Source organism: Camellia sinensis, chromosome 13 (genome assembly GCF_055761805.1).
Source record: "Camellia sinensis isolate YWXY chromosome 13, ASM5576180v1, whole genome shotgun sequence".
Lineage (NCBI taxonomy): Eukaryota > Viridiplantae > Streptophyta > Magnoliopsida > Ericales > Theaceae > Camellia > Camellia sinensis.
The window spans coordinates 17820426-17837556 of record NC_138973.1 but is presented as its reverse complement, the minus strand read 5'-3'; the positions used below and the strand labels follow the sequence as shown (position 1 = coordinate 17837556).

Below are 17131 nucleotides of genomic sequence, written 5' to 3'. Positions count from 1 at the left end.
AATGGGATCCATCCATGAAGGGCCTAGTTTGACACTGTGACAACCCTCACCTCTGATTAGTGGTAATCTGTGATTAAGCATGATAAGTAACTGATTAGAATGAAATTCTGATCTGTTTGTATGAGTGTGTTGCATTAGTTGCATTTCTATCTGTTTGTCATTAAATGATCTGTTCATGTTTTAATTTCGAACTGCGAATTAAAGTTCTTATTGGCGACCAAATTAGAAATTGATTAGTATTTTATGCTAATTAAGATTTATGTGATTTTATGGTAGGTTTAATGAAAATTTGATTTGGAATGATTAAATTGGATTAAATAATGTTAAATCACATTAGTTCAAGTAAATTACATGTTTGCCATTGAGTGGCTAATTCTAGACCATTGTTTAGTCTTGATTCATAAGTTTGGCACTATCACTTTGTTGCATCACCTCATCCATTTCCTCTAGACCAAAACCGTGAGAGAGAGTAAGTTAGGAGAATTTGTGTTTAACAAGAAATTGGCTAGGAGACTTAGAAGAATTGAAGGGAATTTGCATATTTGGGTTTCCATACCTAGAATCCAAGACCTAAGGTAGGAATTCATTTTCTTACTTGTGAATTTAAGTTGTTTCATGCTTAGTTCATGGAAATTTGGAGTTTAAAGTCAAGAATTAAATTGAAGAGTTGAATTGTGAGCTAATTCATGCATGCATGTACATGTTCTTGCATTTTGAGGTTGTTTTCATGAAAATTTTTACATGCATGTCCGCATTTTGGTTGTAGTCCATGAATTCACCATAGTTTTGAGCTTAATCTTGCATTTGATCTTGTTTTGGAGCATTAGAGTTCATAGAAACTCATGCACGTGATGTTCTTGCATTGTTCATGAAAGTTTCTTCGAAATTGTGTTCAATTGTCTCACCTTTGGGCTTGATTTTACAAAATTGATCTTCAAAATATGTTGTAGTATGAGTTTTCAAGTGTTTTCCAGAAAATGGGCCTAAAAGGTTGAGTTTTGATGTGTTGAATGCTTGGTTTGAGCTTGGGAGGCAAATCTGGAAATTCCAGATTTTGGCTTCCACGCTCGAGCGACCATCTTTTGTTTAGAGCTCCGCTCGAGCGAAGGAATGCTGGCTCGAGCGTAGATTGCAAGCTCTCAGATTTTTGGGGCACGCAGACGCATGCTCGAGCGACGAGACCTACGCTCAAGCGAAGAGCTGTGTCTCACGCTCAAGCGAGCATCGAGCGAGCGTCGAGCGGGGATTTCCAACATCCAGCACTTTTTGCATTTTTACAAATCGCTCGAGCGAGGAAGTCCACGCTCGAGCGACCCCTTTGTTTTGGAAAGCTCGCTCGAGCGTAGAAAGCCATGCTCGAGCGAGACCCCTGTTTTCAACAAAATTTGAAAAATGTTTTAAAGTGTAATTTTTGCATTCTCATTCCATCCTAGGCATTCCTAGGCCAAGTTTAAGGTATCTTAATGAGGATAATGTTATAGAACCACACCAGTATAGTTAGGGACTAAGTTATTAATCCCGAGTGTGTGTTCGTTCTGCAACTGTAGGGTTGGCATCCGAGGACGCTCGTTAGCTTGTCTGTAGCCCAGTACTCTGTGAGTAACAATATTGTAAAGATACGTTCAATTATGATTATTTTTGAACAATTGATTATACTGCTTCCTGAAATGGCATTGTTGACTAAATGAATGTTTGTTCTATTTGTGAACTGTATTCGTGGCATCCATAGTAACTTACTGTTACTGTACTGTTACTGCTACTGTTACAGAGATCTCTGTTAGTTTCTATCCTTAGAACTATTGTTACTGTATTGATGACCATCAACTGACTGTTCGGTCTGTTAAGACCTATTGTACTGTTTTGCTATTGGATGTACCACATATGACTACTATGGTTTCTAAATGACTGATATGGCATGAAATATGAGCCACTGATTGAATAACTGATTACTGATACAAATGACTGTTTTAATTAAAGAAAGGACATTCATTCTTAACCCCTTTACACATATGTTATTCACTGGGCTTTAGCTCACTGTTTATATTTATATGTAGGTGTCCAGGCACCGGATCGATGCTAGGAGCGTCAAGTTAAGCTCCCCTTTTGTCAAGCCAACCATTGTGCCTCACTTCGAGGTTTCGAGTGCGTTCAAGCTACGGCTATTTTGGGGTGTTTCAGATTCCCCCTTTGTCTCTGTTTTGTATTGACTGAATAAGACTTGACTGTATAGTTATAGTTAGGGATTTGGTCCATAACCTGAATGTTTGTGTATGACATATGTATATATGTTTTGTCCATAAATGTGGCTTGTGCATAAAGTTTTTTCGCATTCAAGTTCTCACAGCTCATTGGACATTTTTTATTTACTGTTTGGCTTCCACCAGCCCCTTTACTCTGTGTTTCTGTCTTTACTGTTAAGCAGGCCTTCGATAATCACGGATTATTGGCCGGTTGCGATGCTAAATCCATAGGGGCGGGTTTGGGTCATGACAGAGTGGTATCAGAGCGATGTCAAAGCACGAGTTATACCACACACACGTGTCCAAATGAGCTATAGGATGTCATATAAAAGTAATTAGGGTATTGCATGAGCATGAGAAAGTGTGTGTGGCCATGATATGAATATATGTGCTAATGTGCTTAAGTAAGCAACTTCCTATGTTTATTATTACCATATTGCCTATAGTGAAATGGAGAATGCAAGAAATGCCGATGAATCTGAATCGTCTAAGGCAAGAATGACAAGGTTAGAAAGAACGGTTGAACTGTTGACTGAGGCCTTAAGGCAACAATAGAACCAACAGCCCCCACCCCCTCCAGTACAATCCGAACAGAACATTAATGATGATATAATTGCTCTGACACAGAAGTTCAGCAAAATGAAACCACCATCATTCCAAGGAGGCCTTGAACCATTAAAGGCCGAAGCATGGGTTTTAGAGACTAAGAAATTGTTCGAAGTATTCCTGTGTTCTGAAGCACATAAGGTGTTACTGGCCACCTTCACTTTACAAGAAGAGGCCAGACAGTGGTGGATGCTCGTCCATGACACCAACAATGCTATGACTTAGGCTCAATTTAAAGAAGCCTTATTTGAAAAGTACTTCTCTCAGTGTGTTAGGGATCAGAAAGAAACTGAATTTGAGCAGTTGAAACAAGGTACTATGTCGGTAGCAGAGTATGAATCTAAATTCACTGAACTCGCCAGATATGCACCACACATGGTGGACACTGATTATAAAAAGGCCAGGAAGTTTGAAGGCAGCCTTAATGTCGAGATACTTGATCGAATCAATGTTCTGAAATTACTTAAATATGTGGATGTTCTTGACCGAGCAATAATAGCTGAGTCAAATATAGAGGCATTAAAACAGATTGAAACACTAGCGACCGTGTAGCGCAGTAAGAGACGGGGCTTTAAGTTTAAGAAAGGTCGGAATAGTTCATTGAATAAGAAGCAGAACACAGGGTCAACAAACAGTTCCAGTCAGGGAAGTGGTTCCATACCACCCTGCTCCGAATGTGGAAAAAGGCATAAAGGGGTTTGCTATAAAATTTCTGGTGCTTGTTACAGGTGTGGCAAGGTGGGCCACATGGTCAAAGATTGTCCTTCCACTTCCCAAGGCAATAGTAAAGCTGCAGCTAGCGCCGTAGCATCAACTGTCACACCAAAACCCAACCCCAAAGCTACTGGAAAGGAGCCTTTAAGGCAAGGCCGGGTGTTTGCACTCGTGCCGGGAGATGTGTAGAATACCGAGACAGTTGTGTCAGGTATACTCTCAATTTGTGCTCAAAATGCTTATATTCTGATTGATTCGGGGTCTACACATTCATTTGTCTCGCATGCTTTTTCACGAAATTAAATAGACCATTGGAACCCATGAACTATTTGTTAGCTGTATCTTCACCCGCTGGGGGATCCATGACTTGTGCTTATGTGTATCCTGCTTGTGAGATTGTTGTTGGGGATGTACATCTGTATATTGATTTACTACCTTTGAACATTGATTACTTCGATGTAATTTTGGGAATGGACTGGTTAACAAAATATCATGTTACCATAGACTGTGTAACGAAACAAGTTGTTTTCTGTCCACCTGGATTGCCTGAATTTGTATTTAACGGAGTTGGTGTAGTACCTTCCCCATATATGATTTCATCCATGAAAGCATTCAAATTGATTAAAAAGGGTATTTATGTTACATATTGACTGTACTTGCTGATACTAAAGCTAATGTGGACAGTGTTCCTATAGTCAGAGAATTCCCAGATGTTTTTCCACATGACTTCCCAGGGGATTTGATTGATAGGGAGATAGAGTTCACTGTTGAAGAATTACCGGGTACACAGCTGGTTTCTAAAGCTCCGCACAGAATGACACCTACCGAACTGAAAGAACTGAAAATTCAGCTGCAAGAATTGTTAGATAAGAAGTTTATCAGACCCAGTACTTCACCGTGGGGCGCACCAATTTTATTTGTGAAAAAGAAAGATGGCTCACTAAGACTCTGCATTGACTACCGTGAACTGAACAAGGTAACAGTGAAAAACAAATATCCATTGCCTCGTATTGATGATTTGTTTGACCGGTTGCAAGGTGCCCAGGTTTTCTCCAAAATTGACCTTAGATCCGGATACCACCAGTTGAAAGTCAAACCAGAGGACATTGAAAAGATTGCCTTCCGAACGAGGTACGGACATTATGAATTTCTTGTTATGTCTTTCGGAGTTACTAATGTACCTGCTGCATTTATGGACCTTATGAACAGAATTTTCAAACCATTCCTCGATGAATTTGTGGTTGTATTTATAGATGACATTTTGATTTATTCCAAGAGTAAGGAAGAACATGAGCGTCATTTGAATATTGTTTTACAGACCTTAAGAGAACAGAAACTGTATGCTAAACTGACAAAGTGTGAATTTTGGCTTGATAATGTTATGTTATTGGGACATGTGATTAGTAAGGATGGCATCTCAGTTAACCCACAGAAGATTAAAGCAGTGGTAAATTGGCCCAGACCGACTAATGTTACTGAAATTCGAAGTTTCTTGGGCTTAGCCAGGTATTACAGAAGGTTTGTGAAAGATTTCTCCAAAATTGCTCTACCATTGACTCAGTTGACTCAAAAAGGAATACCATTCGACTGGACCGATCAGATAGAATCAGCTTTTCAAGAGTTAAAGACCCGACTTGTGATTGCACCGATTCTTACCCTACCCTCAGGTACGGATGGATTTACTATTTTCAGTGATGCTTCTTATAAGGGTTTGAGATGTGTTTTAATGCAAAATGGTAAAGTTATTGCATATGCTTCCCGACAACTGAGACCGCATGAAAAGAACTACCCCACTCATGATTTAGAACTCGTCGCAGTGGTATTTGCATTGAAAATTTGGCGCCACTACCTAAATAGGCAACATGTGAGGTGTACACCGATCACAAGAGCTTAAAATATTTCTTTACACAGAGAAAGTTGAACATGAGGCAGTGGAGGTGGTTAGAACTGATAAAAGACTATGATTTGCAAATTTTGTACCATCCGGGGAAAGCTAATACCATTGCCGATGCACTGAGTCGAAAATCAATTGGGAATTTGGCCTGTTTACTCACCGGACAGAGAGAGCTGTTATGTGATCTTGAGAAATTTGAAGTTGAGATTGTTCTGCGAGAACAAGGTGGGACATTGGCTACTATTTCCACTCAACCGGCACTGATTGAAGAGAATAAAGAGAAACAACACCTAGATGACTTTATGAGAAAGACCATTGAGGAACGAGAATCCAAACCAAGGTCAGACTTTAAATTTGAAAACAATGTGTTGAAGTTTCAGAGAAGGTTGTGTGTACCGAATGAATCTGAACTGAAAAGGCGAATTTTGCAGGAAAGCCACAATTCAAAACTTTCCATCCATCCAGGAAATACAAAAATGTACCAAGACTTGAAACTCAATTTCTGGTGGCCGGGAATGAAGAAAGAGATTGTCAGCTTGTGTCAAAATGTTTATATTGCCAACAAGTCAAAGCTGAACATCAACGACCTGCAGGCTTACTTCAGCCCTTACCGATACCGGAGTGGAAGTGGGAACATATTACTATGGATTTCATTATTGGACTGCCTCGCTACAGTAAAGGTATGGATTCAATTTGGGTTATTGTTGATAGATTGACTAAATCTGCTCACTTCTTACTTGTCAAAACAATTTATAATGCAGACAAGTTGGCTACAATTTATATTGATGAGATTGTTAGAATGCCTGGAGTGCCTGTGTCCATTGTTTCTGATAAGGACTCGAAGTTCACGTCGAGATTTTGTCAAAGTCTGCAAACTGCATTGGGTACTGAATTGAGACTGAGTAGTGCGTACCATCCTCAGACAGATGACCAGTCAGAGAGAACAATCCAGACTCTAGAAGATTTACTGCATATGTGTGTTCTTGATTTCCAAGGAAATTGGGAAAATCATTTACCTTTGGCTGAATTTGCCTACAACAACGGTTTTCACTCGAGCATTGGTATGGTGCCTTTTAAGGCTTTATATGGCAGAAAATGCTGATCTCCTATTTGCTGGACAGAAGTTGGAGATGGGCCTTTGCTTGGGCCCGAGATTGTACATGAAACTATGGAAAAGGTGAAACTGATTCAACAAGGATTAAAAACCGCACAAAGCCGACATAAAAGTTATGCGGATGTTCGAAGGCGAGACAAGGAATATGAAGTGGGTGATCATGTTTTTGTTAAAGTGACACCAATGAAAGGGCAGACTTGCTTTGGAGTCAAGGGTAAGCTAGCACCGAGGTATGTCGGGCTGTATGAGATTATTGAAAAGATTAATCCGGTGGCATATCAAGTAGCGCTTCCTCCTGAAATGGAGCATATGCATAATGTCTTCCATATTTCAATGTTGAGGGATTATCTTCGAGATCCCTTCCATGTTATTGAGCCTACCCGTGTAGTGCTAAGTGATGACTACACTTATGAAGAACGGCTTATTCAGATTGTAAACCGACGAATCAAGAAGTTGAGGAATAAAGAAATTTCGTTAGTGAAAGTGGATTGGCAAAACCATGGTGGCATTTATGCCACTTGGGAAAGGGAAGACGATATAATGAAAAGATGTCCTGAATTGTTTCCCCTGAATCCAGTATTCTTCCAAAATGAAGGTAATCCGAGTTTGGAGGACCAAACTCTTTTTAAGGAGGGAAGACTGTGACAACTCACACCTCTGATTAGTGCTAATCCGTGATTAAGCATGATAAGTAACTGATTAGAAAGAAATCCTGATATGTTTGTATGAGTGTGTTGCATTAGTTGCATTTCTATCTGTTTGTCATTAAATGATCTGTTCATGTTTTAATTTCGAACTGCGAATTGAAGGTTTTATCGGCGACCGAATCAGAAATTGATTAGTATTTTATGCTAATTAGGATTTATGTGATTTTATGGTAGGTTTAATGAAAATTTGATTTGGAATGATTAAATTTGATTAAATAATGTTAAATCACATTAGTTCAAGTAAATTGCATGTTTGCTTTTGAGTGGCTAATTCTAGACCATTGTTTAGTCTTGATTCATAAGTTTGGCACTATCACTTTGTTGCATCACCTTATCCATTTCCTCTAGACCAAAACCGTGAGAGAGAGTGAGTTGGGAGAATTTGTGTTTAATAAGAAATTGGCTTAGAGACTTAGAAGAATTGAAGGGAATTTGCATATTTGGGCTTCCATACCTAGAATCCAAGACCTAAGGTAGGAATTCATCTTCTTACTTGTGAATTTAAGTTGTTTCATGCTTAGTTCATGGAAATTTGGAGTTTAAAGTCAAGAATTAAATTGAAGAGTTGAATTGTGAGCTAATTCATGCATGCATGTACATGTTCTTGCATTTTGAGGTTGTTTTCATGAAAAATTTTACATGCATGTCCGCATTTTGGTTGTAGTCCATGAATTCACCATAGTTTTGAGCTTAATCTTGCATTTGATTTTGTTTTGGAGCATTAGAGTTCATAGAAACTCATACATGTGATGTTTTTGCATTGTTCATGAAAGTTTCTTTGAAATTGTGTTCAATTGTCTCACATTTGGGCTTGATTTTACAAAATTGATCTTCAAAACATGTTGTAGTATGAGTTTTCAAGTGTTTTCTAGAAAATGGGCCCAAAATGTTGAGTTTTGATGTGTTGAATGCTTGGTTTGAGCTTGGGAGGCAAATCTGGAAATTCCAGATTTTGGTTTCCACGCTCGAGCGACCATCTTTTGTTTAGATCTCCACTCGAGCGAAGGAATGCTAGCTCGAGCGTAGATTGCAAGCTCTCAGATTTTTGGCGCACACAGACGCACGCTCAAGCGACGAGACCTACGATCGAGCGAAGAGCTGTGTCTCACGCTCGAGCGAGCATTGAGCAGGGATTTCCAATATCCAGCACTTTTTGCATTTTTACAAACCGCTCGAGCAAGGAAGTCCACGCTCGAGCGACCCCTCTGTTTTGGAAAGCTCGCTTGAGCGTAGAAAGCAACGCTCGAGCGAGACCCCTGTTTTCAGCAAAATTTGAAAAATGTTTTAAAGTGTAATTTTTGCATTCTCATTCCATCCTAGGCATTCCTAGGCCAAGTTTAAGGCATCTTAATGAGGATAATGTTATAAAACCACACCAGTATAGTTAGGGACTAAGTTATTAATCCCGAGTGTGTGTTCGTTCTGCAACTATAGGGTTGGCATTCGAGGACGCTCGTTAGCCTATCTGTAGCCCAGTACTCTGTGAGTAACAATGCTGTAAAGATACGTTCAATTATGATTATTTTTGAACAATTGATTATACTGCTTCCTGAAATGGCATTGTTTACTGGATGAATGTTTGTCCTATTTGTGAACTGTATTCGTGGCATCCATAGCAATTTACTGTTACTGTATTGTTACTGCTACTGTTACAGAGATCTCTGTCAGTTCCTATCCTTGGAACTACTGTTATTGTATTGATGGCCATCAACTGACTGTTCGGTCTGTTAAGACCTACTGTACTGTTTTACTATTGGATGTACCACATATGACTACTATGGTTTCTAAATGACTGATATGACATGAAATATGAGCCACCGATTGAATAATTGATTACTGATACAAATGACTGTTTTAATTAATGAAAGGCCATTCATTCTTAACCCCTTTACGCATATGTTATTCACTGGGCTTTAACTCACTGTTTATATTTATATGTAGGTGTCTAGGCACCGGACCGATGCTAGGAGCTTCAAGTTAAGCTCCCGTTTTGTCAAGCCAACCATTGTGCCTCACTTTGAGGTTTCGAGTGCGTTCAAGCCACGGCTGTTTTGGGGTGTTTCAGATTCCCCCTTTGTCTCTGTTTTGTATTGACTGAATAAGACTTGACTGTACAGTTATAGTTAGGGATTTGGTCCATAACCTGGATGTTTGTGTATGACATCTATATATATGTTTTGTTTATAAATGTGGCTCGTGCATAAAGTCTTTTCGCATTCAGGTTTTTACAACTCATTGGACATTTTTTATTTACTTTTTGGCTTCCGCCAACCCCTTTACTCTGTTACTGTCTTTACTGTTAAGCAGGCCTTCGGTAATTACGGATTACTGGCCAGTTGCGATGCTAAATCCATAGGAGCGGGTTTGGGTCGTGACAGACACCACATACCTCAGCTACTTCGGGTTCTTCAATGCTTGGTCTGGGTAAGAAGTCGATTAGTAATGGATGTGGGATAGATGTATCTGCCATTGAAGCAATACCTACTAGTTCGTCTGCTCTACTGTTTTCTTCTCGGCCAATTTGCTCTATACGCGCTACTTTGAACTTCATGATCTCCTTTCTGACTAACTCTTGGTACTTAGCCATCCTCTCATCTTTCGCCTCGTAGTAGCCTGAAATCTGGTTTACTACCAGCTGGGAGTCACTGTAAACCATTAGCTCGGTGGCCTTCATGAAAAGTGCTGATTTTAGGCCTGCTAAAAGTGCTTTATACTCCGCCTCATTGTTTGATTCTGCGAAGCCAAGGTTGATTGCGTGTTCCACTATTAGGCCATCTGGTGAGATGAGAACTATGCCAAGTCCTGCACCGTGCCTATTGGATGCTCTATCCACGAAGAGTTTCCATATCTCTCCGACGAATAGTTTCCAGCAAGTAGAGGGGTCGGATGATGTCTTGGGGTCATGTGTGTTGCTGATGTTTTCTTCCAAGTCCATACCTGTTGAGGTTTTCTCTTCACTATCTGACTGCCCCAAGTTTTTACTTGTTAATGAGTCCTCGTTGGGAATAGCATGGTTTGTCCCTTCCTTCCTGTCTTCAATCCTGTATGGCTTGGAATGAAGCTGGGCATCTTGTTTTGGGGGCTGCGCAGTTCCTGCGGCACTTTTCATCCCCATTTCGGTTGTATCGGTCAAGTCAACTAGGTAGATGTGATGACTTCCTAGTGTGAACCCGGCCATTAAGTTTGCCAAAGCTTGGGCTTTTATTGCGGTTCTGGGTTGAAACTTGATATCGAACTGTCCCAATTCCACCGCCCACTTCAAGATTCGTCCAGAAAAGTCTGCCCTCTCAAACAAAGCTTTTAAGGGAAAAGCTGTTAGGACGATTATGATGTGGGCGTGAAAGTAATGCGATAACTTCCTTGAGGCCATCATCAAAGCTAAGGCCAGCTTTTCCAATGATAGGTACCTGGTTTCTGTGCCCAGCAAGGTTTTGCTAACATAAAAGATAGGTAGGTGTTGGATTCCTTCCGCTCTGACCAACACTGCGCTGACTACATGCTGTGAAACTACTAAGTACAAAAAGAGCTCTTCTCCAGGTACTGGGGTTACTAGCAATGGATGAGAGGTCATGTAGTCTTTCAAGCTCTTTAGGGCGCGGTCGCATTCTTCATCCCACTCAAATTTGGCCTTCAATGCTTGGAAGAATGGTCGACATCTGTCTGATGACCGACTTATGAACCGGTTGAGTGTAGCTGTTAGGCTAGTGAGAGGCTGTACCTCTTTAACTGTGTTGGGCCTCTCAAGATCCTGGATTGCTTTGATTTGAGAGGGGTCTGCTTCTATACCTCGGTTGGTCACCAAAAAGCCTAGGAATTTGCCTAATCCTACGCCGAATGCACACTTGGATGCGTTTAGACGCAACTTGTTCTTTTTTAAAATTTGGAACATTTCATCTAGGTTCTTGAGATGGTCCTTCTCATCCTTGCTTTTGACCACCATGTCATCTATGTAAGCCTCCATTGTTCTGCCTAACAACGGTTCAAACATTTTGGTGACCATCCGTTAGAATGTAGCCCCTCCGTTAGAATGTAGCCCCTGCGTTCTTTAGGCCAAAGGGCATGACCTTGTAACAATATAATCCTCTAGGCGTTGATGTGACCTCCTGGTCTAGTTCATACATAGCGATCTGATGGTAACCTCTATACTCATCAAGGAAGCTAAGTCGATTGTGTCCTGCCGTCAGGTCTACCAGTTGGTCTATCCATGGTAGGGGAAAACTGTCCTTCGGGCATGCCTTGTTGACTGTTTTGTAATCCACACAGACACGCCATTTTTTGTTCTTCTTTGGCACTACTACAGTATTGGAGATCCACCTGGGATAGTGCACTTCTCTGATGGCTCCTGCCTCCAGCAAGTTTCCCACTTCCTCTGCCACTATCTCCGCGTGGTGGAGTGCCGATCTGCGAGTTTGCTGTATAATTGGTCTGGCAGTTAGGTGGACATTAAGTTGGTGATAGATGAAGTTTGGGTCAATGCCAGACATGTCGTATGGTGTCTAGGCAAACACTTTGATGTTAGAGGTTAAGAATTCCATGACCTCTATTCTCTTACTGCTTGACAAAGACGAGCCGAGCAAAAAAAACTTTTATGGGTTCTTTTCATTTATCCTTACCTCTACCAAGTCTTCTACTGCCTTTTGTTCAGCTGCCTTGCTAACATCCGCAAACAGTTCATTGCTCTCTGGCTCTTCCACCATCTATACATGCCCCTTTGCAACCCGGCTGCCATTTACTGTGACAAAGCACTGTTTTGACATAATTTGGTCTCCCAAGACCTCTTCAATTACTCTGGCTTCGTTGGGGAACCGTAATGCTTGATGGTAGGTTGATGCTACCGATCGCATGGCGTGCAACCATGTTCTCTCTAGGATTATGTTGTAAGTGGAAGGGACTTTCAATACCCAGAATTCCACCCGTTTTTTCGTGGTTCTAGCTTTGACTGGGAGGATTATCTTGTCCACTGGCCACTCTGGCATTGAGTGAAAGCCGACTAGGGGAGATGTTGCAAGTGCCAAGTCTTTGTCCTCCAGTTTCAGTTGTTAGAAGGTTTTGTAATACATTATCACATGAGCTTCCTTGGTCAATCAGAATCCGCTTGATGTCGAAATTCTTGACGCGCAAAGTCACCACTAGTGCGTCATTGTGAGGGCAATGTAGCCTTGCTAGATCCTTATCTGAGAAGGATATGACATTCGTAGCTTCTGTTCTGCCCTTTTTGATGGTAGGCTGTGCACTTAACACCTCTTTCAAGTGCTCTGCCTTCTTTATTATCCCATTGAGTTCACATACTCGCTCAGGTTCGACGATCCCATGAATAACGTTGATTATACCTTGGGGTGGACCGTCGATCGGCATCCCGTTTGGTTCGTTGAGGTCCTGGGGGGCTGGCTGTGTTCCTCCTTCTATATACTGGTCTAGGTGACCAGCAGCTACTAACTCTTCCAAATGTTGCCTTAGGGGTGTGTAGTTTTCAATTCGGTGCCCTTTCTCATCATGGAAGGTGCAACGGGACCTCTCGTCATAGCCCCTTTGTGCCTCTCCCAACTTGGCTGGCCGCCAAACGAAGGGTTCATTCCGTATCTCATTGAGAATCTGGTAGATAGGTTTATTGAACACGGTGGTGATAGCAGTGCGGACTCTTAACTTTCTTTTTTCTGGGTCCTCCCTATTGGCTCACCTGCCTCGCCCATTCCTGCTTGGTTGTTCTACCGTGTTAACTTTTGCTGCAGCCTTTTTGTCTGGCATTACTGTTGAGCCATATTTTGCTTTAGCACGGGCGCTGTCTTCATCTACACGGATATGTTGATGCACCCTCTCCATTAGGGCCTCCATCGTGAGGGGTGGCATCATAGTAATTGAGTCCCTCAATTTGTTTCCGACTAGTAGACCCCTTTTGTATTGTGCGATGGCGAGATTTGTAGGGCAATCCCCAATCTGGTTGAAAGTCTCCCAATATTGACTGTTGTAAGACCTTAATGTCTCATTTTCGACCATGTCAATGGAGAGTAACTGATCAATCTCCACTGGTGTCTTGGTGTTCGTTCTGAATCTAGTCACAAACGCCTCTGCCAATTATGTCCATGAGGCGATGCTGCCTTCTGGTAGCCTTTTGAACCAGGTTAGACCTAGGTCGCCGAGGCTGGATGGGAACAAGATACACATTAGGGCCTCGTTTCACCGGTATACTGCCATAACTTGGCGAAAGTGGCTTAAGTGCATGTAGGGGTTTGTCTTCCCCTCATAAGTAGTGAATTTGGGCTGGTGGAAGCCTGAAGGTAGTGGTGTGTTCTCTATTATCGGAACGAACGGTGAGCTCTATAGCCTTACTAATACCTTGTCCGCTGGTTCATAAGCAAGGCGCGACATTGGCATCCCTACCTCGACATTCCTATGTGTCCTAGGGGCCAATCGTTGTAGTACTGAAACCCTGCAGGGGTAGCGAGCCCTGGTGTCTTCCTTCCATCAGGCCCTCTCCTCAACCACCGTCCGTAAGTACGCTAACCTAGGCAACTTCGTGTGCCTAGATGTCGTCTGGTGCGTGTGCAAGGGGTAATAGCTGCTTCCCTCTGTATATGACCTTTCAGTTCTCGTTCTCTTTGATCTGGAGTGACGAGTCTTGGAAGTCCTCGATTGAGTGTCGCCTGTTCTAAGGCTCCCGCTTTCTGCTTGTGATGGTGTGGTATGTCTATCATGATCCTCCGAGTGGCGCGGGGGCGTGTTGCCTTTGCGCCCCTCTCCTGTCGCCACCCCTTTTCCTTTTACCTGGCGTTTCATTGTCTTCATGTTTGCCGCTATCCTCCTTATTAACTCGTCTTGCTCCCTCACGCGATCCTCCAGAACTTGAGGATCCAGCCTTCGCCTCAGCCTTTTAGGACTTTGGGAGCGACGGGGGTTAGCGCCCCGTCTCTCTCTTGTGTCCCTCCGGGAGTTCCGTCGCTAGGGTTCTAAATTCGCCATGGGTGGGATAAAAGATAAACCTTCGTGCCTCCCACCCCCCTTCGGGGTTTGCCCATCAATAGCAGATTGTGGTAGGTCTTCATTGTGCGTCATTACTTTTAACTAGAGAGGAAAACTTGATCAAGAGGTTTTGTTCTTTGTGAATTTCCCACATACGACGCCAATTGTACGAGCACAAAATAATGTTCTCGTATAATCCTATTGATCAAGTTTGCGTTCCTCCGAACGTCGTCGCTTTATTCCTTGAAAACACAAACATGAGCTAGTCGGCGGGTGTGTGCCGGATACCTCTCTGATGCCTAAGTCAGCCAAAGGACAATAGACAGAAGCTCTGTGTATTTGAGAGTCAAAATTGTGATACCTGTACATAGGTTCTGTTATGAGCTTTTGTAGATTCCTAGTGGCACAATCCTAATAGGACTCTGATTCTCCAATGTAGAATCCTCCTAGGAATCAGAAAGGTAATGCTCATTTTTCTACACCCCCCTTACTGCTTAACCAAGTGAGATGGTTTTACTACGGCAGAATGACAGCACAACTGAGCTAACACCTCTGACACGCTTACCTCGATGCTTCCACAAGCAGTAGCTAGCTCGGTCAACGCCCATTTATGTCAGTTTGGGATACCCTGATCGTGCTACTTGCAGCTATCTCTGACCGAGCTAAAAAGGTTAAGCTCCAAGCCGCGAAGCCCATTCACCTCAGCCCATAGATCAGTCCCTCACTACACCTGGACCTAGCTCGTCCCATAGCTCGGTCCCTCACTATACAAGATTTTAGCTCGACCCTAATTCACATAAAAACTCCCTCTCACATACCTCATTTTGTGATTAATTTTGCAACAATTTTAAGAATTCAGAAATTTGTCTAGAACTAACAATCAAAGGTCTAAATTTATTTATGATATTACCCACAATAATAAGTTTAAATGTGGTCCATATATTTAAACTATTTGGATCATTTTCTGATTCAAAATCTGGGTCAATAGATTTTCTGTTAATTTTTGTATAAGAAAATAAAAGATAAAACTAAAACTTAAAAAACAGAAAAAGAAAAACATAGGTGGTCATGCATACCTTGAGCCAAGGCGGCACATTGCTCTTATACCCAGTTGCTAAGATTATAGAATCAAATTCTTTTTCTATTCCATTTGTGAAGATGGCTCCATTTCTGGTTATCTCTCTCACACCTTCCAACACTTATATAGAACCTTGACAATGGTTCCGTTTGGTAGAGTTGTGGGAAAGTGATTATAACTTATAGTTTAACAGCTTATAGCTTATAACTGTGAATATAAGCTGATTTTTGACTTATAAATTAAGCTTCTACTCCCCCCACTCAAAGAATAAGTTGATTTTTTACTTAGAAAAAGTTGTAAGCTGTATTGTTAAGCTGAACCAAACACATCAAAATAGCTTAAATTAAGCTAAAAGCTAAAATAAGTTGAAAATAAGCCCTACCAAACATGACCAATGATTAGCTAAAGATAGTATCAAAAAAGTTGCATATGAGCACAAAAAATGTGATCCCATTAAGGGTGTGTTTGGTTAGAGTTGGTTAATTAACCTTAATTTTTCCAGACTTTATTTGTGAGAATGCTCCGATGTCAATCACCGGGGTCTTTCCGGTCGAATTTTTGAGCTCGATTGGGCCGGTTTTTGGACACCCGAGGCCTAACCTGTCTGTATTGCCTAAGGTGAAGTTGGCTATCAGTAAGAGGAACTTGTCTACTAGTCTTAGAGGTAGCCATTTGAGAAGTGCCATTGCTATTCCAAAAGTTGAGAAGCCAAACATCTCCTTAGGTAGGATATGCATCAGAAACGACAAAATTGGCAAAAACATCAGATACAATGTAACCCACCAAGAAATCCATATATATATATATATATATGCATGTACAAAAAAAAATTATATACATATGCACACACCTACACATAATGTATGGTAGTTTTAAAATTAAAACATTAGACAATATAAGTACAAAAATCAGTTAAAGAATGTACGGGGAGAAAATATTCAGGCGAGCCTGTACTCCCTTCTTCCAAGCTCCGCTTCTATCCGATCACCTGCGTACACAAAGGCGGTGAGCTACCCGGCGGTGTGTGGCCGGAAAACCCCTCCGACGGTCAAGTTAGAACACACACCAGGGGATAGATAGAGAGAAGGGAGAGAATTGCGTTTAAGTGTTTCTCTTACCAAATGTACATCTGTCTCCGTATGGGGGGCGCAGACATGCTTATATACCTTCTGCGCCCCAAATCTACTCCCAGTGACCTCTCAACACGTGGCACCGCTATCCCATTTTTCAGCATAAACCTTGCTGAGCACCACCTAACCCAACTGCCTCCCCATTCTCCTGGGAGCTCGGCAGCCGAGCAGTATCATCTCAGCCATCGTCTGCCATGCTGCGCTTCATGCCCAAGTACTCCAACAGCTAAGCTCAGATGAGGACCGGACTCAGCGGCATCTCGGCAAAGCCGAGCTCGGGGCAACTCACGCTTGTCAGCGGTCGACCTACCTGCCGAGCAAACAGGTACCTCGGTCCAACCTTGCCTTTCCTGGCATTGGACTTTTCACCTGACCGGCTTCGTAACCACGGATCCTTGCAGCTCGATCAATTCACGTGCTGCCTTAACCGAGCAGCTTCCTTCAAGGCCGGGCCACACAACTTGGCCCAACACCTGTTCGGCCCAAATCTGTCCGGCACAACTCTGTCCGGCCCAAATCTGTCTGGCCCAATTCCATATCATTAATCTCCCTCTCAATTGCCCCTTAATTCCGTCCGCTAAAGCGTGACTGGGATTACCTATTCTGACCGGGGTATCAGTTCCCCGGTCCTCAATTTACTATTCGTCAACCGGGCTGGTCGACAAGCATGGATTCAAACTTGCCCGGTCTG

At 42.1% G+C, this 17131-nt stretch overlaps 1 protein-coding gene across 1 annotated transcript in view; it reads right to left on the bottom strand.

The window, feature by feature from the left end:
- Window positions 1-17131, bottom strand: part of LOC114263542 (putative indole-3-pyruvate monooxygenase YUCCA4) — a 48657-nt gene that overhangs the window by 12488 nt on the left and 19038 nt on the right. Inside the window, exons 2-3 of the mRNA XM_082900310.1 lie at window positions 15793-16058; window positions 15309-15431 (exon numbers count right to left, since the gene is read on the bottom strand). Coding sequence (XP_082756436.1) covers window positions 15309-15431; window positions 15793-16058 — 389 coding nt within the window. The remainder of the gene's footprint in view (window positions 1-15308; window positions 15432-15792; window positions 16059-17131) is intronic.